At 43.1% G+C, this 27,221-nt stretch overlaps 1 protein-coding gene across 1 annotated transcript; it reads right to left on the bottom strand.

Moving 5' to 3' along the window:
- Nucleotides 1-877: 877 nt before the first annotated feature.
- ARF4 (ARF GTPase 4) lies at nucleotides 878-27,221 on the bottom strand. Its single transcript, XM_006130902.2, has 6 exons — nucleotides 26,884-27,221; nucleotides 10,211-10,291; nucleotides 9,673-9,782; nucleotides 3,400-3,471; nucleotides 2,673-2,798; nucleotides 878-1,821 (listed from the first exon to the last, which is right to left on the bottom strand). Exons 1-6 carry the CDS (start codon nucleotides 26,948-26,950, stop codon nucleotides 1,735-1,737), a joined length of 543 nt encoding a protein of 180 aa, XP_006130964.1. The 5' UTR covers nucleotides 26,951-27,221; the 3' UTR covers nucleotides 878-1,734.

Here is a 27,221-nt window from a genome sequence, read left to right as displayed (position 1 = left end):
CGGGCAGGCAGAGAAATCCTTAAGAAAGAAAAGGTGTCACAACAAACATGGGCTCATGCCTCCCCTGCAAGTTTGGGTGTTAGGTGTTGTCCACTGATCAACAAGATAGTATCCAGTGTCTCAGCCATTCTTTTCATCAAATCCTGAAAGACTTAAAATGGAAATCAATCACTTAATCTGGAAAGGATAAGATGGCAGGAAGTTATTGTTTTGATGAGTGATAACCTCCACTGTATTCCCCTCACTCTCCACAAACTGAGGTGGATTAGGTGAAGAACCTAGCAGGCTTTTCTTCAGAGAAAGAAATTAGCATCAAGCTGCTGTTTTAAGTTCAGATACATCTTTGGGGTGGAGGAGAGAGAAAAAGAAAACAAGAAAGGACCTGGTGAAGAGTCCATGGACTTGATTGGATTCTCAAAAAAACAGGTTGCTACAATTATTAAGACGTCAGAATAAATTCCCCTAGATGGTGAAGTTTTTATGCAAGCATCACCAGAACCCATTTTTGCCTTGCTACCACAAACCATACTGTTCTGTAAATGTACATACAACTATGAAACAGACATGCATGCTTTTTGGGCAGTTTGTATTTGTTTTATTACAATTTTAATGAGAAGTATATTTTCATATCCGAACATCTTAAAAGGATTTTTAGATTTACAGGTTCAAAAAGACACTTACAGAATTTAAGCCTTTATGATGATTACCTACTGCACTGTATACAAGTTACCTCCCCATCTTCAGGGATCTCCCTCAAAAGTTGAAAGTCTGAGATTTGCGTTCAACTACAGAACTGAATTTATAGAAAAGAAATAAGTCTGTCAAATGTTCATATCAATCTCACAAATTTAAGATTCAATAAGAGCATACACAACTATACATTTTATCATTTTATTAGGAATAATTCCAAGTGGGTTATGAAGAAACTAATCCATGGAGTTTGATGATTTTTCCAAAATTTCTTTTTATGAAGATATGTTCACCAATAAACAGTAAAACTTCAGCAGAACTATTATACACTGGGCAAAAACATTCAGGCTGATACCAAAAAGCAACATGCAACATAAAAAGATACAAAGGAAGACAATCTGCTGAATATTAAAAAACACCTCAAGATGAGTTCTTTGCAACCAGCACAGTACTATGCGATCCATCAAATCCAATTCACACAAAGGCAAGTTGGGCTGATGAAACCCAAGGTTAATAAAATGTTCCTCAGTGCAGTAGATTTGAATAGTGTTTTAGAGCATTTATTTTGGCTGGAAGAAGTCTTTTGGCAAGGGAGAGAAATAAATATATATGGAATGCTACATTTTTAAGTCAGCAGACTGTCTGAGGAATGAAATAATAAGGTATCAGTAAACTAAAGTAGCAGGGAAAATCTTTAAAAATATTACTTAATTTATTGGGATTCAAAAAGTTTTCAAAACAGATTTTAAAGGTGTCACAATAACTATATCCAGGCATTTAAACATGACAAGGGAAGAAAAATCAGAAGATACACTTTTTTCCAAGTTAAGGAGTTTGTTTTTTAAATCCAAGTACATTGCTACTTCTGCAACATATAGCTTGGTAAACAATAATTGGCAACAAAATAAGTTGAAACGCTGTAATATCCTGCCCAAACCAGTTCCAGATACTGTTTAATAACCAAGATGCAAACTAATTTTGTTGTAACAAGCCTAGACCACTTATATCAAACATGTCCCTGGTGAGAAAGTCATCCAGTTTGAGTTAGCGTTTTGAGAGCTCATTTGACAGCCAGTCAAGTCCCTCATACAGGCCAGTTCCTTGCGTAGCACAGGTCGCTTGGACATACCACTGTTAGGAAGGAACAAAAATATAAAATAAAGTGAACACAAACTTTAAGTTACTAATTTCCTACATACTACAAGAGTATAATTATAGTACAATTTCATGTAGTTTGATTCCAACTAGTATGTTTTCAAAACTTATTTCCCACCAAAGCCTAACACTAACAGAAGATACTTACAAGAAAAATCTTTGAATTTCAGTTAGCAATTGGGTTCTGAGAATTCTCCTGCTGTGTCTGCCACCCAAATACTGAGACATTATATTGGTGCACAACAAAGTGAAATTGAAAATAAAGCATAATATAAAGAATTGCTGTAAATTAAAATACTTGGTTTTGATCAGGTTCTATTAAGATCATACACAAGGAATTTATTGCATGATTTAATGCATCTTTTAAAAAAGTTTATAATGACAAAACCACAGCTGTCAACATGAAGAGGTAAAGTAAGAATTACATAACAGTGATCTCAAGTCCCCTAACAAGTTGTGTAGATAATGCCTCCTTTATCCTGTTGGGCATTTTTATTATAGGTTTCTCCCTAAAAAAATTCTTGGACACAAAATTGTTTTCAGTCTTTCTTCAAAAGAACATGTGGAAGAAGAAAGGAAACACACAGTTAAAATGTGGCTCAGGATATTTCCAAAAAAAGTCTCTACTCTTTTATAGTAAAGTACAAACATTTAATGAAGCCTTTTATTATGTTCTTGATCATAGTTTGTGTGTTTTATATGCCACTTTTGTAGAAATAACACTTTGTAAATGTTAAAATGCATTAAGTTCTTGAGCTTTCATCTCTGCCACATGTAAAGGGAGAATACATTTACTGACAAAAATGGACTAAAGCTTTAGTACTTACAGTTCTGTTACGCAGAGACTGAAGACCTAGTTTATCTGTCATTTCACTGATTGCCATGGCATTTGGCAAGTCCTGCTTGTTCGCAAAAAGAAGCAGCACTGCATCTCGAAGCTCATCTTCCTGAAGCTAACAGAATAAGAAACCGTGCTAATTAATTTTTCCATTTAATTACTATAACAAGTAGCTAAAGATACTCAATTAAGAAATAAAGAGCAAAGGCGCTCTAAGTTTTTCCATTCTCACTTCCCAAACCACACTGGAGAAGCTTCTGATTGAGATTACCACATATCCATGGTACAAATTAGGGATGTTAAAAATAGTGTATTAGGGTAACCATGTAACCCCTGAAAAATCAACCATTACTCCTGGATAGGAGCCTTTTCTGCAGCAGTGAAGCCCCCAAGAGTGGAGCCAGCAGCCCTTACCCTTCTAGCTCCTGGGGAAGGAGGCTTCGCTGAGTGTAACGAACACCTTTTACGTTTGGATTTTACATCACAAAGGGAATTGGACGAAATCATTAGTATTTTTTGATCTAATGTCCAATCCTATTCTAACTAATTTTAGTTAAATAGTGAAATTATATAAAAGGTCTACAGCACACATTAAGACTTTCTGAAAGTGTAAAGGTCTTGAAATTTCAGCAAGACTGGCATTTAACTATGTGCAGAAAAACTGACTTGGTAAAATAAATACATGTCAAATCTGTACCAAAGATATTTATATTTACCATTTTTTGCAGTTCTTCTGCTGCTTCCTGAATTCTCTCTCTGTCATTGCTATCTACCACAAAAATGAGACCCTGCAAAAAGTTAAGCAGCTTTGATAAGTCACAATGAACCTTACATATGCAATGGAGTACTAAGAAAAGGGGACATGAATTACTGGGAAGGAGTACAACTGTGGATTCTTTCCCCTCTAAGAAATGCAAATTTGAAAAATCAGAAGTCTTTTAATTAACATATAAGAGAATGTTCATGATGAACATGAGGTAGACATTTTTCAGACAGCTAGACATGATATGAACATACACTGTGAAAATTAAGTTAGGCTACTTAAAGGTTTAAACAACAACAACAACAACAACAACAAAAAACCACATACAAACAAGACTGATTCCCAGATTGTAGTCTACATATCATTAATTTCAGGTAAAGATAACAGGTCAAATTGTGATAGTTTTCCTTATTTTCAGATGTTCTACTACATCAAAAACAACTAGAGATGCATTAGGTAAAAGTCCTTCATACTATCAAGCTGACAGTTTAACATTTTAATTACAATTGAGTTTTTAGAAATGTGTTCCATCAAGTGTTCCAGGGCCGGGCTGATGCAGCGCACTATAGCACAGAGGCAGCATGGGGCCTACTACCCATCCTCCCTATTTGCTCCCACTGGATGCAGCCCACAGCCTGGGCAGCTGCTTCCAGGAATGGCTACCACAAAGCCTTGAGGTTCCCTCCTCTCCCCCTTTCTCTGCAGGAAGCTGTCACTGGCACACTACTCTTGCAGGAGGGCAGGGCTCAAGGCTGGAGTACTGGCAGCCAGAGGCAGTGTCTCTTTGCTGAGTCCCGGAGCAGCGGGCTGCAAGCACGGAAAGGAGCTACTGTCACTAACCCCATCAGCACTGGCTCAGCCCCAGCCCTACTCCATCAACCGGCCACTGCCAGCTGTGTACACTGGAACCTGACAAACTGCTGTGGGGGGGAGGGAGGGAGAGGAAGCCTCCAGTCTCACTGCACAGGAAAGAAGCGCTCCGCCTCCTGGGCTGGGGTAACAGCAATGTGCAAGCACACAGTCTTGAGCCTTTCCCTGTGCTCCCACTGGCCAAATTCTGCCTAATAGGAGCAGCAGGAGGTGCTAAGACAAGTGCCCCTTATTCCCTTATGCCCAGACCTGTACCTCCAGCCCCTCTGGCAGCCGCCAAGTGGAGGGTGGTTGCCAGTTTAGAAACAGCTGATGGGGGCACCAGTGGCGCAATTGACATAGGCGTGGGAGTCAGGACTGGGGTGTACCCCAGCCCCCTTAGCCATTGCACAGAGCTGGCTGAAGCGCTGGCAGTTAACACATGGCACAGCTTCCAGTGTTTTCAAAACGGCTGCTCCAGGGTGCCAGCAGCTGAACCTGTGCGGCAGAGCAAGGGAGGGAGAAGGGGCCCTGGTTAGCATCGTCAAAGCCCAGCCCTCCTTAGTGGGCGGGAGGGGAAGGGGGAGGAGGAGAAAAAGAGAACCAGAGTTGCCTACTCCAGGCCCCCCCGACAGGGGAGTTGGCGAGTGCAGTGAGCAGGGGGCACAGCCCCCTAGTTTCTCTTAAAAAAAAAGTTTATTCCATACTGCCTTCCAGTCTTTAAATCCCCTTCATAACGTCTGACATTTCAGCCTACCCTCCCCTGAAGAAACAGAATTTTCTCCTTTTGGAGGTCCCTGGTAACAGTTCTGTAATATGTCTGAAAATGTCACTAGCATAACATTGTTGATCCTCACTTGATATGCTGTCACTAGACTACTGTCTCACTCCCTTGTCTAGTCACATTCCACCACATACTCCTATTTGTACATGGCCCCATCATCATGCCTGTGCTGCTGCAGAGAGAAGTTTCCTGGCAACAATCCTGCAAAAAGCAGAGCAACAAGCATGAATCTCCTCTACTGCTAGAGTATATAGAAATGTGATAAACCACTTATCTTTATACTAACCACCCAAAAAAAGCATATTATAATCTCCTCCAGCAATGCTAGAAGCAGCAAAGTGAATTTGAGATGGCCCAACCAGCATCAGCTCTTGATTAATAGTATTACAGTAACATTTCAGAAATTTTATTAGCAAAGGGTGTCCAACATGCACGTGAATTTATTTTTAATTTTTTTTTAATATTGAGAAAAATCTATATATCTTGTCAGTCTTCAAAGTGTTAGAAGAAAGAAATACCTACAAGGAAGTTAGGCAAAACTCTTTACTTGAAGTCCCATTTCAGTCACAGGAGGTTAGCAGATAAAGCATCACATGTAATGAGACTAGGAAGTCCATCACATTACTCATGTTACCAGAGGGGTCATTGAGCTATGTTGGCAGGTCCTTATGGGAATCTTGTCTGGCCCCCTAAGATTACATTAATCGACGTCTCCACCAGGAGCGTTTGCTGTTACAGGTTGTACTTTCCTAGTCCAGCTCCCTTGGGATCTGACTGGTCCCAGATAAGGGAATTTTCCAGACCGGGGAGGTGATTCCAGCCCAACCCCACCGGCTTCCTGGCTCCCCCCACAGCCCAGCTGAGCCACATGCTAGCTCATGCCCCTCTCTCCCCCCATCACAGCTGAGCCACGCATGGGATTCCATAACCCAGCTAAGCCACATGCTGGCTCCTAGGATACGTCTAGACTACATGCCTCTATCGCCAGAGGCATGGGGTATGTCTACACTACAAAGTTAGTTCGAACTAACGTCCGTTAGTTCGAACTAACTTTCATAGGCGCTAGACTAGCGCTCCGTTAGTTCGAACTTAATTCCAACTAACGGAGCGCTTAGTTCAAACTAGGTAAACCTCATTTTACGAGGATTAAGCCTAGTTCGAACTAGCTAGTTTGAATTAAGGGCTGTGTAGACCCTTAATTCCAACTAGTGGGAGGCTAGCCCTCCCCAGGTTTCCCTGGTGGCCACTCTGGGCACAACCAGGAAAACTCTTCTCCTCTCCCCCAGCCCCGGGTCCTTAAAGGGGTAGACTCTGGCCAGACGGCACTGGAGTCAGACAGCCCTGCCAGCAGTCTCTGCCCCTGAGCCAGTGTCCCCATCATGAGCCAGGTAGCCAGTGGCAGTGAGCCGTCCCCTGCCCAGTCCCCGAGCACCCAGGGGCCAGCCAGGGGCCGTAGACGGCGCGCGGCCTCCTGGTCTAGTGCGGAGGTCATGGACCTCATTGAGATTTGGGGGCAGGCCCCCAAACTCCAAGACCTCCGCATTAGGAGGAGGAACGCGGCCATTTACGGCCGCATAGCAGCCGTCATGGCCCGCAAGGGACACAGGCGCTCGCAAGAGCAGGTGCGGAATAAGTTGAAGCAGCTGCTGCAGGGGTACGCCAGGGCCACAAGGGGCAGCGCCGCTGCAGGGGCTGCCACCTGCCCCTACTTCGCTGCCCTCCACCAAGTCTTGGGGGGCAGGGCGGTCCGTGCCAGCCCGGGGGACAGCGAGCCGGGACCAGAGGGCCCTGACCTGGGCGCACTGGAGGGGCCACCGCCAGCTGTTCCAGCAGGGTCGTCCAGGGAGACCGTACCGGGTAAGTAGTTTGAATTAAGTAGTTCGGAGGGGGGGGGGGGGGGGGGGGGAGACCAGAGACCGCGCACGTGGGCCATGCCTTCCACGGATCACGCAGACACCTGTGCACGTGTGAGCACGTGCCATGCCACCCTTGGGCAGGTGGCTCCAGCTGCGTCACACCCAGGGGCCATTGCGCAATAGGCACATACTTGTGCAAAGAGACGTGACATGCTCCCAACCCCGGGGCAGGACCCAGGAGGATGCTTTCCCTTCACATGTCCCCTCTACACGGAGGCAGGGGACATCTCCCCCTCCCACTCACCGCCCCGGCCACACTATACATGGCACAGGGACATGGGTGCGGTCTTGGGGCAGCTCCCAGTCCCGGGGAGAGCCAGACATCCTGACCATGGCTTCTGTACAAGCACAGCGGCTGTGACGGTGCAGGACATGGTCACCCTCACGTTGCGGGGTAGGAGAGGGGACTGGGCATCATCCTCTGCGTCCCCAGGGAGAACTGACCCCTTCTCTTCTTTCTCTACAGCTGCACCAGCTGCTCGTGCAGGGCGCACCACCCCGCCCGGGACATGCTCCCGCACCCGCGGCCTGCTCCGGACCGCCAGCACGGAGCAGAAGTACCGGGACCAGCACCTGGGGGCCCTGCGAGCCGTGCAACACACACTGCAGGCCTGGATGCGGGAAGACCTGCAGGTCCGCCACGAGCTGCTGGCTGAGCTCCGAGGGCTGAGCAGCAACCTGCAGCTCCTGCTGCAGAGCATGGTGCCCCGTGCTGGTCCTGTGCCTGCTGCCCCCCCTCCCACTCCTGCCTCCCCTCCCACCTCTTCCTCCTCAACCCCCACAACCTCTTCCTCAATGACCACACCCCCCACCTCAACCTCTGCACCCTCCACCCCATCCCCCTGGGGACACCGAGGCCCCCTCCCTCGCCGTGCTGGGAGGCGGTTGGCCCGGCGAGACCCCACCCCTGATCTTTCAGTTTCCCCACCCCCTCCTTTCCCTTGCTTCCCCCTTTCAGCTCCCTCCTCCCAGTTTTCCCCTCCCCTCTCCCACCCTCTCTCTTCCCCTCTCCCACCTCCTTTTCCCAGTTTCCCTGAGTTTTGTTCAATAAATAGAGTTTCTAGTTTTGTCCACACGTTATCTTTATTTTGTACATCAGGAAGGGGGGCTAGGGAGGGGTAAGTGGAAGGAGGTGAGGGAGGAATGGGGTACGAGCCCCCGATGGGGAGGACTGGGCTGGCTCTGCGGGCTTCTGGGGGTGGAAGCTCTCCTGCAGCCCCCCCAATTACCCCCTCTCCCCAGATGGCAGCCTGCAGCAAGTGCAGCCGGGCTGATGGCCGAGTGGTGTGATGTGCCCAGTGTGGGTACTCCGGGCACTCCAAGCCAGGACTGGTTTGCAAGCGAGGCACCCCTGAGAACTGTCTGTCCGGGGTTGGGGTCGGGTCCCTTTAAGCGCAGCCCTCGGCTAGCCTGAGACAGCAGCTCCACGCTCTAAGTCCTCCTCTGATGCCCTGCCGGCACTGCTTCCGGCCATCCTTAAGCCCGGTTCAGGGTCCACTTAAAGTGGACTTGCTAGTTTGAATTAGCAAAATGCTAATTCGAACTAGTTTTTAGTTCTAGACGCGTTCGTTGGAATTAACTAATTCGAACTATGTTAGTTCGAATTAATGTTGTAGTGTAGACATACCCATGTAGATTAGGCTACCAGACATAGGAAAATGAAGCGGCGATTTAAATAATCGCCGCTTCATTTAAATTTACATGGCTGCCGCTCTGAGCCCACAAACAGCTGATCAGCTGTTTGTAGGCTCAGCGCGGTAGTCTGGACGCGCGGGTGTCGACATCAAAGGTATCTGTCGACCACCCAGGTAAACCTCATTCCAGGATCAGCTGTTTGTCGGCTCAGCGCGGCAGCCATGTAAATTTAAATGAAGCGGCGATTATTTAAATCGCCGCTTCATTTTCCTATGTCTGGTAGCTAATCTAAATGCTTCTGGCGACAGAGGCATGTAGTCTAGACGTACCCCTAGTGCCCTCCTCCCCTCACAGCCTGAGCTGCCTTCTGACTCATGGTGCCTCCCTGCCCCCATAGCACAGCTGAGCCACACACTGGTTCCCTACCTACTCCCCTCGCAGCCTAGATGCACTGCATGGCTCTGGCCCCCCTCAAAGCCCAACTGAGCTGCATGCAGGCTCCTGGCCCCCACTGCCCTACAGCGCACCAGGACTCTCTGATCCTAGAACATCTGTAACCATGCCATTTTAGAAGTGCAACCTGTATATGAATACTAGCATACTACATCAGCAAAGTGCACCTAACATGGATACGACTATACTGTCAAAATTGCTCTTGCACTGGCATAGTAAAACTACAATTCCAACTTCACCACTTTCCCCTATAGAAAGATACAATAATATTGGTAAAAGTATAATTCTGCTGGTATAATGGTACATACACTAGGGGAATTAATTCCTCAGGCACGTGAAGAATGTACACTCTTCACATGCCTGACTGACAATGCTGATGGAAAAGTCTGTAGTGCAGACATAATGTAAGTCATGAAACCTTCCAGATAGAGAAGAAAAGCCACACTGAACAAAAACAAAAAGCCAAAGATCTTCAGAACTGCAACATATATACTGGGGACCAATTCAGATATGGAGATACTGTACACACAGCAGTATTCATTTTAATGTGCAACAATTTTTATTTTACTCATAAAACTGGAACTCATACCTGTGTGTTTTGAAAATAATGCCTCCAAAGAGGTCTAATTTTATCTTGGCCGCCAACATCCCAAACTGTGAAACAAATGTTTTTGTATTCTACTGTTTCCACATTAAAACCTAAAAAAGAAAAAAAGTGGTTAAATACAGACATTATAGTAGCACCTTTTACACAGTCAATTTGTTAGCCATCCTCTTAAAAATAGTGACTTCACAAATTTCACTTTCTAATGGAAGCTGAATAAGCTGGCTTCTATATTGACACACACAGCCTTCCCCCCCCACACACAATTTCTTCATTAGTCTAGTAAAAAAAATTCCACGAAATAATAATTTCTCTAAGAGTCCAACTCCATAGTAATTTCTATTCTGTGAAACATCCATCTCCTGCTACTCCATAAACTACCTCCCGAAACACAGATCCTACAATGAATATCATTTAAATTTTTTATACCTCAGGACAATTAAGGATTTAAAGAATACAATTCTGCAGTTCAATTACACTTAACATTAGTAATTAGACGAGAAGCAATCATTAGTTTTCTTACCAATAGTGGGAATTGTGGTGACAATTTCGCCTAGCTTCAATTTATACAGAATAGTTGTCTTACCAGCAGCATCCAAACCAACTAAAAAAAAAACCACACAGTTTAAAGTTAGTTTTATAGAATTAACTAAATCATGCTCTTTACAAATATTCTACTGAAAACACCAGGGTGGGTATTCACTTTTCAGTGAGCAACTGGTCAAGTTCCTAGTTTTTTTTAAAGGCAAAATTTTATTTATTAAATATGTTCCGTCATTCTTTGCCTATCACTTAAGGCAAAACCCAATCAACTAAGAATTCTAATTCTACACCTGAGTTCCATTCTCCACTTACATGATCAGAAAGCTATGTAACTTTTTCCTTTAGGCACCATGTAAAGGAATCTTAGGGGTTGGTTTGTTTTTAAACATTGCAGTTCACATGTAAAGGTTCTGCTCCAATGTGTTTTCGTGTATTTGACATGCCTTGCAGTATTTTCTATGCAGCAGACAGACGTTCTCTCCTCCACTTATTCAAACACTGGACTGGAAGCTACTCTTTCTTCTCAAATGCAGACCTTTTGGGTGCGTCTAGACTGGCAAGATTTTGTGCAAAAGCAGCTGCTTTTGTGCAAAAACTTGCCAGGTGTCTACACTGGCCGCTTGAATTTGCGCAAGAGCATTGACTTGGTAATGTACAAAAATCAGTGCTTCTTGCGCAAATATTTCCACGCTCCCACTCGGGAAAAAGAATACTTGCACAAGAGGGCCAGTGTAGACAGGGAAGAACTGTTTTGTGCAAAAAAGCCCCGATGGCTAAAATGGCGATCGGGGCTTTCTTGCGCAAAACCACATCTAGACTGGCCACGGATGCTTTTGCGCAAAAGCACTTTTTGCGCAAAAGCATCCGTGCCAATCTAGACGCACTTTTGCAGAAATACTTTTAATGGAAAAACTTTTCCGTTAAAAATATTTCCGCAAAATCATGCCAATCTAAACGCAGCCTTTCTGTTATTGAATCCTGTATTACCTTCAGATCTGGCTATTTCAGCATGCCCTACCTGAAACTACTCTTGATCACTTGTGGAAAAAGTAAATAAGGAAAAGTTATTTACTTGTTCACATAATATAAGAATTAGGGGTAACCAAATGAAATGAATAGGTAGCAGGTTTAAAACAAACAAAAGGAAGTTTTTCTTGATGTAGCGCAGTGTCAACTTGTGGAACTCCTTGCCAGAGGACGTTGTGAAGACTAGAACTTTAACAGGGTTCAAAAAAAAAAAAAAAAGAATTAGATACATTTATGGTGATTAGGTCCATCAATGGATATTAGTCAGGATGGGTAGGAATGGTGCCCTTAGCCTCTGTCTGAAAATGGATGACAGGAGAGGGATCACATGATGATTAACCTGTTGTGTTCACTCCCTCTGGGGCATCTAGCATTGGCCACTGTTGGTAGACAGGATACTGGGTTAGACGGACTTTTGGTCTGACCCAGTATGGCCATTTTTATGTTCTTATGTTCAATTCAAAGTTTCAGCTAACATGAAATGCAACAACTTACTTAAAGCCAGTTTACAATACCTCAGTACATCAGTTTAGCTGCACCAATGCAACTGTGCGTCTGGTAAAAATGTGTTATGCCAACAGGAGTATGCTCTCCCATCAGCATAATTACTACGGATGTTAGATACTGTGTCATTCAAGAATCGTGTAACTGCATCAAATTTTAATGGTTAAAAGACTATTGGATAGTCCCTGGCACGAGGCTAGCTTCCAGTGAGCTTCCGATGCCACTCCCAAGGAGTGCCCTCCCACCTTGTGCTGCCTCTGATACAGCAGCCAGTCTGCAGAGGGCCTGAGTTCCCTGCAGAGAGAGGCTGTGCCAGCATGCCATGGAGCAGCCTCCCTGCGGAAGCAGCAGCGTGGGTGGGGTGAGGACGCGGAGCCAGTGCTTGTTGAGAGCTGGCTTTTAAGATAAATCTAGGCTCATTGGTTAATCATGTAGTTGACTATATCTTGACATCCGTAATAATTACTCAACCTCAATGGAGAGACAGAAGCTGTCAGTTGGAGAATCTCTCCTGCTTACTAACGTAGCATTGTTCTATGTCAATATAACTTAGGGTACGTCTAGACTACATGCCTCTGTCGCCAGAGGCCTGTAAATTAGGTTACCAGACATAGGAAAATGAAGCGGCGATTTAAATAATGGCCGCTTCATTTAAATTTACATGGCTGCCGCGCTGAGCCGACAAACAGCTGATTAGCTGTTTGTCGGCTCAGCGCGATAGTCTGGACGCGCGGGTGTCGACATCAAAGGTATTTGTCTACCACCCAGGTAAACCTCATCCCAGGAGGCTTACCTGGGTGGTCGACAAATACCTTTGATGTCGACACCCGCGCGTCCAGACTATCGCGCTGAGCCGACAAACAGCTAATCAGCTGTTTGTGGGCTCAGCGCGGCAGCCATGTAAATTTAAATGAAGCGGCCATTATTTAAATCACCGCTTCATTTTCCTATGTCTGGTAGCCTAATCTACATGCCTCTGGCGACAGAGGCATGTAGTCTAGACGTACCCTTAGATTGCTCAGGAGTGGTGTTAAATCACCACTTTGAATGATCCAAATTACATCAAATTAAGGGGAGTACAGACTTAGTGACACCCCATATATAGAGCATGCAATACCTGTGCTCCACAGACTTCACTGAACAATTTGCTTTCTTGAACAATGCAAACTGTTTTTGATATAAAAGCCCTATGTGGTTTATATTTTGACTACCCTAAATACATCTCTTCATCCGCTTTTCTAATCTACTGGGCTGTTTCTGTTAACAGTCTCTGACTCTGAACTCTGCAGGAGGATGCTCTGGAATTTGTTTCCTTGGTGCTCCAACAAAACCCTAGTTTGTTTACCTTCCAGACAGATTGTGGTATGAGATGAAAGGTTTTTTTTGTTTGTTTCCCCTTTGAGTAGACTATCTTAAAAAATATATGTATAAATATAAATAAATGTAAGTTGGCATATACTCACAGAACTTTAAGAGGAGCAACTTTTAAAGTAAATATTTGGTAGCCTATCATGATGTTTTCAAATACCAACAGCTGAGTCAATTAATATGTATTTTGAGAAGTACTAGAGCTGAGACTGTCCCAGAAAACCAATTCAACAAACAACCGCACACGTTCATGAATTAATAATTTCATTTAAAAAGAATGAGTGTTCTACAAGTACAATTAAAGTCAGGGCTTTCGAGCGGAGCCTGGAGCTGCAGGTTTTTGCCTGGAGCTGGAGCAGAGCCCGAGCACAGAAAATCTTGACAGCTCCAGGTTTTTTGTTTTTTTCCCCTTCATTTTCAATCCAAAATGAATGATATTTTAGCAAGAAAGTCCTAACGGTGACAAAAAATTTCAGATTGTACAACAATTGATATTAACATCTACTTTACCACTTTATGTAATGTGTCACAGTTATTCTCACTTAGGCCGAAATCAAGATTTAATGTACAGATACAAAATTACAAAGTTTTTTTGGGATATGTTTTATTAAAGAATCAGCTAATTATCAGACATCCGGCAACACTGCAGACTGGTCCCACCCTTGTGCCAAGGTTAGGAGAGTACGTACTCGCATAGATTAGTTAGATAGTTAGATTAGTATGTGTTATTTTCAACCTTGTAACGTGTAGCCTCATTACTTCCCAACTATTAATGTTGTAGAACAACAGTGATAGCACATACTAACACTACGGCACGTACCAAATGTCATTGATATATCTATATTAAAGCGTTTGAGATATTAATTAAAAACTTGGAAAATATTTCGAATATTTTTACCGCAAAATTTCTTAAGAAAAACTTGCAATTTATAAATAAAAGTTTGTATTATGTACATTAAAAATACTTCATTAAAACTGCAAGAATCATGTTAAAATATTAAAATATACTTGAATAATAATTTTAAGAAAATGTGATGATTTTTGTCCAGAAAATCCAAAATAAATTTGAAGTACCTTAAGTGGTTAAGATATCACAAGCAGGTACATTATAAAAAAAAAATGTAATACTTTTGTTCATTGCTTTTCGAATATTATAACAAGAAACATTTGGATGCAGTAGCAGCACAAGAAGATTTGGTTATGGCTTCAACAACAACAAAATCAAATCTGCCCCCCATGATTGACAGCCGATTTACGGAAAAGGATGAAGAGATGTATTTAGGGTAGTCTTTACTTTTGAATTTGAAAAGCCCAAATTTGGGCTTTTGAGAAAAGCAGAGAAGAAATCGGCAACGTGCAAGATGGAAAATGAAGTGAATGGCGAACTCAAACCATGTTGCTTCAAGACAAGTGAAGCAAGTGCCGTGAAAAGGTTCAACCTTTGGCGGCATGTAAAACGTAACCATCCTGAAAACTATGCAGTTCTGGTTACAAAAAAGGACCAGGAAGAGGGGGCAAAACAGAAAGCTGATGCAGCTAAACAACGTTCATTTGGCTCTTTGAAAACGCCCGGAGAAAAGATTTTTTGCGGAGCTTCATCTGAAAAGAAACTCAAAATTGAGCAAACAAAACTTGACTCATATTTGAAGTCCTCAAAGGTTATAATCAATATAGATTCAAATAATTTCCGTGAAGGGCTGATGGAAATGGTTTGCTTGAGTTCAACACTGCTCACTACCTTCCAGCTAAAGAACAAATTATTCTAAAAAATTGCAGGTGAAATGGATTGGCAGCTTGGCGTTTCAACAGGGCATGATGACATTCATCATTTAGTTGTCAGCACAGCTGAGTCTGGTAGCGAAGAGTTCAAGAAAGCTTTGGAGCAAAAACTGTGCTACCTGAAAATGGATGCAGCAACTTGTGGAAACAGAAGTTTCCTTGCAATCAATGCTCGGTACTACGAAGACGGAAAAGATAAAGCGGTGGTAAAAACCTTGGACATAATCGACACTGAAGGGTGTCACAATTCTTCCTATGTGAAGTCAAGTAAAAGTATTTTAGAAAAATTTGGGATCAGTGAAATGCAAGTGCTGAGCATCTGTGTTGACAATGCAGCAAACATGACGTGTGCCGTCAAAAATTTCAGCGAGGACAATGAAACCATTTCTACCTCTTAGAACAGGGATGTGGACAGAACTGAAGCTATTTTGACTGATGAAGGAACGAAAGGAATGGATAAAATTGAACTCAACATAGATGCTGCTGTGCAATGGGTTAATGACCCTAGCCTCATACTTCCAACATGGCTTCATGAGGACAACTCAAAAGTCCAACTGATGAGGTGTGGTATTCATACTCTTCAGTTGGCAATCTGGGATGGACTGAACAAAGAGCATGCGAAGAAATTTCTGGCATAATTCGACAAGTCGTTTTCAAACTACGAACCCCAAGTATTTGACGTGTTCTTGATCTACTTGGGGTAAATCAATCATTGGATACTGTGACTCGCTGGGGTTCAACATTTGCGATGATTGATCGGCTTCTCATTTTTCAATCTTACAGTGAACAAGTGGCTGCTGCTGGAACAAGAGAACTCACGTTAACAAAAGCTGAATGGGACGAAGTGAAGAACCTGCCAGACCTCTTGGCAAAGCCAAACCAAACAAGCCTGTATCTTCAAGTTGTCCATGTAACCCTGTGAGTTTTAATGAAGGAATGGCGAAAACTGTCAAAATTTTTGCAAGAAAGTGGTGGATAAATTGCAAAAGAAATTCTATCCTCCATGCAGTAACGCAAAGAGAAGCTTTTTGACAATATTCATTTCCTTGCTGGAGTTTATGTTGACCCATGGTATCGGATTCTTCTTACCTCAAGGGAAATATTAAAGGCAAAGGAAGGGTTCTTTGATATTGCTCAATGACTCGAAAAACAAAATCTATTGCTACATTTGAACTCGGCAAAAGAGGTTGAAGAAAATGAAACAAAAGGAGTCATCAACAATCGAATTTGCGGTTTCGGAAAGTTCACATTCTTCAACTTCATCTCTACTCTGAACTTGTTTGAGCATCCATCCCTGACATGTCTTCAACCATCACAGGGAAATTGAGATAATTCAAGCACCAATTCTTCAGAAGATGATGACTTTGAAAAGGAATTGGATGAACAAGACGACGCTGGCGAGTTTCTGCGATTCATAATTGTAATGAAGCATTATTCAAGAGAAACTTTCGGGAAGATTGTGAGGCGATCGAGTCTAAAAGTTAAGTCTGTTTCTGAGGTGATTCACAGCTACCCACACCACATTCAGGCTGCCTATAGAATTGCTTCGAGCATGCCACAACTCAAGCTAGTGTAGAGCGACTGTTTTCGGCTTTAATGTTAATTTTAAATGATCTGCGGCAGGCTATGAAAGATGACTTGATTGCTGCAATAATTTTTTACAGATTGAATTATGAATGATTCTAGTTTGTATCATTGTTGATATTTAAATGGTTTTAAAACTCTGAATAAAAATGTTTTTCAAAGTTACAGTATGCACTTTTTTATTTGGTTAAAAATTAATTTGAGTCAGAGCGTGGAATTGGAGCAGTCACTATTGGTGCTGAAGCGTAGCAATTCAAAAATTTGATTGCTCCAAATCCCTGATTAAAATATCATTTGAGAAGTTCAAATCTTTCAAGCAAAACGTTAGTAACCCTTTCCTTAAAAAAACCCCGAGACCTAAAAACCCAGCACCCAACACCCATTTATTACTACTGCACATTAAGTAATCCTTTCTTGTATTAACTTATACCCATACTCTAATACTGTAGCATATTTTTAACTAATGTCTTATTGCTGTTTTTGTTGCTGTCCTGCACTCCATATTAGAGTTTGACAAGCTGCATGCACAGTGAAAAATATGACAGCTTTCTTCATGTTGCAATACAACGTAATTTGAAATTACTCAACCACTTATTCAGAGTGAAACTAGATCCTTGAAAAACCTCTTCCTTCTCAAAGCATACTAAACGCTTAATTACAGTACATTTTATCTTTGCAAAACCTTCCTATTTATGTCCTACAGCATTTAACATTTATGAATATTAATATTATACAAACTATAATTTGTGAAGAAAATATTTAAGAAAATCAATTGCTTTCATTAATCTTGGGAACTGTAGAGCCAAAAGCCCATGTATTATATTTTTTTCCAGACTTCTTTAGGTACAAGAAAATTCTCAAAATTCTATTTTAAGAGTTCTCTACAAGAATTTTTGTAAATTCTAAATGCTTGCCCTTCAGAACACCAATATTTCATCCCCACTCACTCTTCCAGATGATTACCTACAATAGTAGGTGGTACTGTGAACCTACAAAGTTTAAAACTGCTCATACCTTTTCAGCATTTTTCCTACACCAGTGAAATGATGTAGAATATTCAGAGAAGGGGGGAAATCTATAAGAAGCAACTGTGCCACCTGTGCTGAAATAACGACTTCAACAACCCAAGGTATCACTGTCTAAGAATGACTTCTCAGAGTATGCCTATATTGCAGATAAACACTCACATTGGACATAGGTCTGCTGACTGGGCTCAGTGGTCTTAGGCTGCAAGGCAAAAAAAGTTAGACTTCCACCCTCAATCTAGAGCCTGGAGTCTGGGACCCTACTCCCTCACAGGGTCCCACACCCTAGGCTTCAGCCCAAGGCCAGGCATCTACATTGCAACTTTATAGTCCCATACCTGAGCCTCACCCACCACAGCCAGCTGATCCAGACTAAACAGGTCTTTAAATTGCAGATGGTCAGACCTCAGCCATTTTACCAGGCATTTCCAAATGGAAAATAAGATGCCTAGATCTTTAGAGAAGTCACATACAAAACATAGGCATAACCCTTAACTCTCTCTAGAAGCCTCAATGTGACAAAAAAAATGGACCTTACTCCATAAAAATTAAGAATGTTTTGAACTTGTACTCTTCCCTGCAGATATATTTGAATACAGGCAGTCCCCGGGTTACGTACAAGATAGGGACTGTAGGTTTGTTCTTAAGTTGAATCTGTATGTAAGTCGGAACTGGCGTCCAGATTCAGACACTGCTGAAACTGACTGCCAGTTCCGACTTACATACAGATTCAACTTAAGAACCCCAAGCTTCCCCAAGTCTGCTGCTGCTGAAACTGATGAGCGCTGATTCCAGGAAGCCTGGGGCAGAGCAACTCTGCCTCGGGCTTCCTGTAGTCAGCGATGGTCAGTTTCAGCAGCGGCTGACTTGGGGACGCCTGGGGCAGAGCAGCTGGGGTGCTGCTGGGTTGCTCCAGTAGCACCCCTCAGCGCTACTGGACCAACCCAGCAGCACCCCAGCTGCTCTGCCCCAGGCGTCCTGATTCAGCCACTGCTGAAACTGACCAGCAGCGGCTGAATCAGGACCTGGGGCAGAGCAGCTGGGGTGCTGCCAGGTTGGTCCAGTAGTGCCCAGAGCGGGTGCTGCAGGACCAATCCGCAGCGCCCCAGCTGCTCTGCTCCAGGGTCCAAAACAAAAGCCTGGTCTGCTGGGGGGGGGGCACACTATCCGCGTCCCCCCCCCCCCAGCAGACCAGGGACACGGGGAGCAGAGCAGCAATGGCGTGCCGCGCCTCTGAGGCTTTGCTCTGGCAAAGTCTCAGAAGCGCGGGACCCCCCCCCCCCCCCCCCACGGCTGCGGCTTCAGTCCCGGTGCCTGTGGTCTGCTGGGGACGGTCCCCAGCAGACCACAGGCACCCGGTCTCAAGCGGCAGCAGCGGCAGTTCCCGCGCTTCTGAGGCTTTGCTCTGGCAAAGCCTCAGAAGCGCGGGAACCCGCCCGCTGCTGCTGCTTGAGTCCCGGTGCCTGTGGTCTGCTGGGGACCGTCCCCAGCAGACCACAGGCACCGGGTCTCAAGCGGCAGCAGCAGTGGTTCCCGCGCTTCTGAGGCTTTGCTCTGGCAAAGCCTCAGAAGCTCAGGAACCCGCCCGGTGCCCCTGGTCTGCTGGAGACAGTCTCCAGCAGACCAGGGGCACCGGAGCAGCTTACGAACGGGGCTCTCTCGCCACGGGGCTCTCTCGCCCCGGAGCTCGCAGGTAGCAATCCGCTACCTCGACCTCCGGGGCGAGAAAGCCCCGTTCGTAAGTGCGGATCCGACATAAGTCGGATCCGCGTAAGTCGGGGACTGCCTGTAACTAAAAAACTGTAATATGAGTTAAAGGAAATAGTTCAGTGTTTGACAACCTTGAAAACAAACATCAAGCTAAACTCAGCGGCACAAGAAATAATACATTTCTTCAAACCCATACCCAGAGATATGATTAAGGGATAACATCCACTCATTAAAAAAAGTTCTAGCCCTCACAATAGTAGGAAAAACCCCTTAAAAATACAACCCACTCATATCCTAGACACAAAACACAAAAGGCAAATCAATCAAATCCTACATTTTTCAAAATCTCATGATTTAAAGACAAGACTATTCTTTTGTGGGTACACACTATGCAAGTTCTTGGAATTGGCAATACTAGAATGCCAAGAAAATCTTTTGTGAGAGAGTGAGTGTGAAATGAACTATGGCCAACACACTAGAATATAGTACCAAAAACAGGACTTACCTGTAAGTTTTTGAACAAAACTTGACTAGAAATGTTTCTCAAAACTTGTATGGTGAATATGTAAGCATTTATATGAATGAAGAAGAAATCAAAATGTGACAGCAAAATAGTTTCTCAGTTCAATTATCAAACAATTAATGGGTAGCAGGTTTAAAACGAATAAAAGAAAGTTCCTCTTCACACAGCGCGTAGTCAACCTGTGGAACTCCTCATCAGAGGAGGCTGTGAAGGCTAGGACTGTAACATAGTTTAAAGAGAAGCTAGATAATTTCATGGAGGTTAGGTCCATAAAAGGCTATTAACCAGGGGACAGGAACGGTGTCCCTGGTCTCTGTTTGTCAGAGGCTAGAGATGGATGGCACGAGACAAATCGCTTGATCATTGTCTTCGGTCCACCCCCTCTGGGGCACCTGGTGCTGGCCACTGTCAGCAAACAGGCTACTGGGCTAGACGGACCTTTGATCTGACCCAGTATGACAGTTCTTATGTAACTAAAAATTTAAGTTTGCGTTATTGGCAGCCAATCCCGGTCTTTAAACTTTCTTATTCCAAGCTGCAAATTATCCCCCTTTCAGATTTTTTAACAAATTTTAAAATGTCATATCACATAATTTGAATGAGTTACTAGATAAAATATATAGTATGTGTTATTCTTTTAACTAAAAATGGTAGTTTACAATTTTTTTTTTTACAAGTGCCTCAATATTCAGCTTTCTAACACCCTATGCAGGCTCACCATTTACAATTGTTCTTATTCACCTGAAAGTCTCAAATGTATTTACCAGCACATTTGATTTACAGGATTATTAATTTGAAGTATATCTTTTTAAACTTATCTTCTATCAAATAGGTAACTCAATTGTCAAAATAGGTGATTATTAAGAATTTCAATTAACAAACCTAAGTTTACATGAAACAACCTCTGATATTCCCCAACACAAATTCATAAATCAGAAACAAATAACCAAAATATAAAAATTGGAGAGAAAAGATTCTGGAAACTTTTAGCTCTTTCTTCCCCCTTGGCTGCTGTCTGTTGCAAACACTGAGCAAGACTACAAAGTAAGGATGTGAAAGTGTAACCATGTACACCATTAACTGGTGAGCTTGGGCTTGTCAGTTACCTTTTGAGGTTACATGCAGGCTCCTGGTACATGGGAGGAGCCGGTTTCATGTGTACACCAGCTCCCAGGAAGCCACCTGCCCCATTGCACTACTGCCTCAGAAGCAGCAGCATGGGTGGGGGGGTAGGCAAGAGCTTCCCCTCCCCCCCATGTAACCACTAAAATTTTCAGCAGATACATGTTTGATAGAACACATTTTAGCATCCCTAGTACCAAAGGCAGTACAAGAGTGTTGATAGTTGTTTAGGAAGTCCTGAGAACTGTTCAGGTAGCAATTAAGGGTCACATGGTAAGTACAAACTTGCCCTTGCACCTATTTGATCTTTGCAATACCTACTTCACCCATTTAAAGAACCCCGCTCCCCCCCCTCCGGCCTTCCACTCTACTTATAGTCTCTTCCAATCACTTATAAGTTCAAGCCCAGTGCTCTTGTCCCAGGAACTCCACTCTGCTAGTCATCTTTACATCGCCATAGTACCTGCATAAGTTGCTAGCACCATGCTTAATTACTGTATAGCTCATCATAGTTGCATGCATGATAAGCAACTTCTCTGAACTGCAATAATTACACAGAGGGCTTCCAACTGTTAGGCGAGAATGTTACATTTTCCTCTACTTTCTAAAGGTTTCTCTGAAGATATTTTTCGTACTTTAAAAATGCCTCCAGAAAAAGCAAATTTCATAAACTGAGCCTATATCTATCCGCACTCAGTTCTGTCTACAGACTCAAGTGGATTCATTGCAACAGTCAAATTCCACTGCCTAAAGCTAAGCGCTCTCCAGTAAGCTTTTATCGCTGAATTGTATTTTACTACATTCTACTATTTTCTGTATTAAAAAGAGATAATTTTGCCCTGTGCAAAATTATTTTTAAATCTAGCCTAAGTCACTTAGACATGGCATACCTATGGTCTAAATACAAAACTTTACACAAGTAACCATAGAAATGTAGGGATTGATTTTCAGATGGAATATATTCAAGAAACACACACTGGAGGCAGTCAGACTGAAAATTAAGAAGTGGGGTACATGTTCCAAATGTCTGAATGTTATTCATATTCATAGATTAAAATAAATTCAAATTTATTCTTATTTTAGCATTCAGATGAACAAGTTCTACCTTGCAATTTCCTCATCATGTTATACAGGAGCTGTTACAAACAGTGTAATTATTTGAGTAGGTTTGTTAATATGGCTATTTATAGCTTGTGGATCTTATTTTTAGTAAGTTACTATTCAACTACACAGGTGAGATTCCCCAAAAGGAATTACCCTTTTGATTGAAATAGCCAAAGTTAATATCAATCACTTGAGCAGCTTAATATCTGAAAAGGTAATAAGCCTCTTAGAAGACAGATGTTTTAGCAGTCTATTGTCTCAAGAGTTGAGGGATATTTACACAGCCCCAACAGGTTATGAATATAGTGCCATGATATTATTATGATTCTGCAAGGTTTGAAGAAAACAAGGTTATTCAGTAATGTATTAATATACCCATGGATTACTGTATTAAACATAGCACTGGGAACAAAAAATATCTCATCTCTAACCCCTGCTCTGCGCAGTTTAACCATGTTAAAATATTTAACCCAATATCTCAGCTGTCTCTTCTCTTTCCATCTCTATCCGTAAAATAGAGTTGGAATTGCGCTTTCCCTCCTAACACATGAGAATGTAAATAGTTGGTCAACCCTTTAAAATATAGTGATATATAAAAAACACACAAAGTATTATTTGTCTATGGGATAATTGTGATTTTTTAAGAAGCCTTGTAAATCCTCTTGGAAATAATGCACTATTATCCTCCTAATCATAATCATATGTTTAGTTTGAGACTGCCATTAGGAGAATAATATATATATTTTTTAAAAGCAGTGTTCTCTGCTTACATCATAAAATTTAGTAAGCTTGTGAAATATTTGATGGAGTGAAAAGTATTAAAGAATTCATATCCACTCAAATACAAAACATGTAGTAGGACTCTGAAATAACTCTGTAAAGACAGTGCTTTACAAATAGTTGTCAACATAAAAGAAGGTTGCTTATAGTATTTGTCTTTATTATGGTGTTTGAAGTAAATTCCATACATACCAACACCAAACAAACATTTATTTTCTAAAACAAATTAAATGTTTGAAAAGTTCATTTCACTTAGATAGAGAAAATGTCTCATGTCTATGGATATATCTCTACCTGCAGAAGAAGCTTTAACACACGATTGGCAATTAAAAATCTTATCCTCCTACCATATTGTCCAGGCCACATGCCAAAAACTGAACCAAAAAAATCACTTCTTAGGTAGAAACTAATTTAGCTTTTTTAAATTTAGACTGAACAGATACAAAGAAAATGCCAATGGGGTTCCAATTATAATTTAGATTAGAAACCTGCTTACATACATCTCCTTCCTTCCATGCTATTTACTACAAATACAACTATGTCTAAGGACCCTGTTGAAACATTCTGTAGTATAGAAGCATCTAACTGGATTTCATAACCTATCTAGGCTGCATAATGAAAATATGTAGTAACCAGGCCTCTGGTATTCCCCCCACTTTATTTGCAATGTAGTCACTCTTACAAAAAAGGTAATTTGATTTTGTCCAAACAACTACTAGAAGAAATGACTCCGTCTGTATCTGCATTAGAGCTGAACAAAATACTAGGGATAAAACGTATGAACCTCTTAACTATTATGATCTCAAACACCATTTGTTCTTCATTTTCATTATTCTGCAACAGTAAAAGCAACAGTGCTACCAGTATCAATATCTGTCTTACAACCATCTTTTTCCAAGGTTTTATACCTAGTCATTTAGAGTTGTATATGAAAAGTCAGCTTGACATGCTAGTAGTTCTCAAGATTTTTATTGTATATTTTACCATGTTATTGTTTATAGAAAGGCAAAAATTACATTAAATTACACAGTGATCTCAGGTTTAAATTCTTATTTGAATTAAAATGTCATAACAAATTAACACTGCAAAAAAGCTGCTAGACAAGTATTGGTGAAACTTCAACTGGTGCATAGTAGCTTTCACAGCACACTGACTACTGAGTATGAATACAGAATCATTTCAGAGTAGAGGGAGATTTATGCAGTCAGTAAGTTTGCTATACATAACACATATATACTATTCCTATTACCTCATTTCTCATGCATACCCAAACATTTTTAGGGTCCAATTGATATTTTAACACTTAGGAATGGATACCATTTTCTGTTCTTTAGCCAAAAGACATTAGACGTGGTGCAAAGACAATGAACTGAGCCATGGTAAAAGAAGCACTCTGTATATTTTATATATCTCTCAACACCACTCTCTCCTGCTAATTAAGGACCAAGTGATTAAAAACAAAACAAGTAGTCTTGTAGCACATTAGAGACTAACAAAAAAATATAAGCTTTTGTGGAAAAACCCACTTCCTCAGATGAGTGCATGATGAGAAGTTTTGCCCACAAAAGCTGATGATACTATCTATATCTATGAGAGAGAGAGAGAGAGAGAGAGAAACATATTACATAATATATTATATTATATTATATATACTGTTAGTCTCTAAGGTGCTACAAAATTATTTGTTTTTTTAAAGTTACAAACTAACACAGCTCCCCTTCGGAACTAACTAAAGGTCACTGAAAAAGGCCCATTTGCTTAGCTGAACAATTGGAGGAAAAGGAGTATATAAAGTTAGGAATGGGAGGAAAGGAGACACAACACAACATGCACTTACCACCTTTTCAGCTCCCAAAACTCTTGGTCTACACAAGGACCATATTCTGAAATAGACCCCCAAACTTTGAATTTATAAGCCGTGCATGCACCAAGCCCATGATTTCAAAATAACAGGCTGGGGAATTTTAACTCTGTAATCCTGCTTTTCACAAGGAATAAAGCTAATTCCAAAATAGTAATTTCAAAATAATGGAAGTGTGGATGCTCTGGTGCTGCTGATTTAAACCTATTGGCCTCCAGGATTCTGCCTGAGGCTCCCTAGAGTGCTTCCTGGGGTCCTAAGTCTGAGGTAGCACATTCACATTATTGGAGCCTGCCTTAGAATAATTGTAATGCTTTCCTGTACTGAGGAGTGGAGTTCTTAAGTCAAATTTAGTAATTTTGAAATAGTTTTCTAGACATAGCCTCAGGGTTGACAACTTTCCAGCAGCAGAAAACCCTGCACCGTTCCCTGTCTGCTCTTCTCTGAGCCCCCAACCACTGCTCACTCCATCCCCCCTCCCTCTGTCACTCACTGGAGTGTGGGAGGGAGTGAGGGTTCAGGGGTAGGGCCAGGATGCAGAAAGGAGCTCTGGAGTGGGGCAGACTCCAACTGTGGATACCAGCTGTGGTGTAGGGGCAAGAATGAGGGGTCCAGGATAGAGCAGGAGGCTCTGGGCTGGAGAAAGTTGGAATGCAGACAACAGTATGCACTTTGTGAGGGAGTTTCAGTGTGGGAGGTGGCTGGGGCAAAGGGTGCGGGAGGTCAGGGTGCAAGCTCTGGGAGGGTTTCACTGCGGTAAGGAGCACAGGGCTGGGCTGTGGGAGTTTAGGTGTGGGAGGGGATTCAGGGCTAGGGCAGGGCTGCAGGAAGGCATTTGGAGTGTGCTAGCTCTGGGTGGCATTTATCTCTGGAGGCTCCCAGAAGCAAACAGCATTTCTCTCTGGCTTCTAGGCAGAGGCACTGCCAGGTCACTCAGCAGGTTGCCTCATCTACAGGCACCACCCCCTCAGCTCCCAGCCAATGGGAACTGTGGAGTCAGTGCTGGGAACAGGGGCAGCACAGAATTCCCAGATCACCCCTCTACCTAGGGTCTGCCAGGATATGCCAGCTACTTCTAGGAGTTGCGTAGAGCCAGGGCAAGCACAGAGCCTACTTAGCCTCACTGCTCTGCCAACTGGAGCCATCAGAATCCCTTTTTGACTGAGCATTCCGGTTGAAAACCAGATACTTTGCAATCTTAAGTCTCATTGATGCAGTTACAGTAAGTGAGAAGTGACTAATTTAAATTGTTACACAGTACATTTGAGAAGAGCCACAATGTAACTGGTCAGACATCAGCCTAATAAAACTGGTTGGAGACAAAAAGTTGTATTTTTATAATCCTATATACCAGACACATTAGAATGTGTGATTAGAGGCAACATCTCTCAGAACAAGGTGAACAAAGATGGATAAAGTGCTGAAAATTTATGCAGGCTGTTTAGCAGCTAAATTCTGACACTTAGTATTCCACTAACACACTTGATGGTCACATCCTGTTCAAAACAGCCACATAGCTTAAACTGGAATAGATAAATGTGATACTTAAATATATGGAAAAGAATTGGATTTTTAGTGAGGGAAGGTCCTCTCAATTCAAGTTTTCTGGATTTGCATGCACTGGAACAGACGAGACAGTCCTCAAATAGCAAATCCTTTAAAAAAAAGTCAGCAGGTCTGACATGTACCTATTACTGTTTAATTTTTTTTTTTACAGTCTGCCATTGTTTTATAGCGTGTGCGTGTATACACATATGTAGTGCTAAATAACCCCCCTGCAAGCCTCAGAGAAGGGTGGGAGTAATGTTTAGGGCATTTTCTAAGAAATGGCTTAAAAAAACCTCCTACCAACAGGGGTGGAATAAAGAAAATGAAGAAGAGAGAACACTGCCCCTCCCCCGAGCTCATTCACTCGAGCTCGTCCCGTTTGCACTAGCCCCACTCCCCCGCAGGAAGGGGAGCGGGAGAAAGCCCGAGGTCGGGGGGAAGGAGGAGGAAGAGAACGGCATCACCACCCTGCAGCGGGGTAGGAGACCGGGCCCCGGCGGGAGGGTGCCCAGGCCTTAAGAACACAAACAGCCGCTTCCCCCAGCCCCGTCGTATCCCGCTCCCCACTGCGTCCTCAGCAGCCGCACGGACCAGCCCGCTCCCTGCAAGGGCCCCGCCGCGTCTGCACGACAGAGGCCGAGTAACGGCGAGAGCGGCCCGAGGGGCCGGGATGCCTCAGGCGACGGAAGGCAGGGCCGGGCGGGCCCGGGGTCTCTTACCCATGAGGATGCGCATCTGCTTCTTGCCGAAGAGGCGCGAGAAGAGCGAGGAGATGGTGAGGCCCATGGCGGCGCGGGCTGGGCGGCGGTGAGGGAGCGGCAGGAGCGTGTGCGGCAGCGGCCTGTGCCCCGGAACCGGCCTTTCCTTTCAGATCCCTCCGCGGGGTCCCGGCCCAGCAAGTGCTGGCGGCGGCTCCTGCTTCTGCTCTTGTGTCCGGAGGAGCCTCGCTCGCTCTCTGCCACGTCACGCTCGCTACCACGGCCGCCCCCAGCTCCAACGCGGACAAAATCACGTCACGCTCGCCACATCCTCACCGCAGCGCCACCCCACCCCCCAC

Source organism: Pelodiscus sinensis, chromosome 11, assembly GCF_049634645.1.
Source record: "Pelodiscus sinensis isolate JC-2024 chromosome 11, ASM4963464v1, whole genome shotgun sequence".
NCBI lineage: Eukaryota > Metazoa > Chordata > Testudines > Trionychidae > Pelodiscus > Pelodiscus sinensis.
Note: the sequence above shows the minus strand (reverse complement) of the source record. Positions and strands in the feature narration are given on the sequence as shown.

Bases quoted from the DNA above. Each gene is read 5' to 3' on its own strand.
- ARF4 (XM_006130902.2), bottom strand. From the start codon at position 26,950: ATGGGCCTCACCATCTCCTCGCTCTTCTCGCGCCTCTTCGGCAAGAAG. The intron at 9,783-10,210 runs GTAAGAAAACTA...TTTCTTTTTTAG, and splicing joins CACCACAATTCCCACTATTG to GTTTTAATGTGGAAACAGTA. The intron at 1,822-2,672 runs GTAAGTACTAAA...CCTTCCTAACAG, and splicing joins AGTCTCTGCGTAACAGAACT to TGGTATGTCCAAGCGACCTG.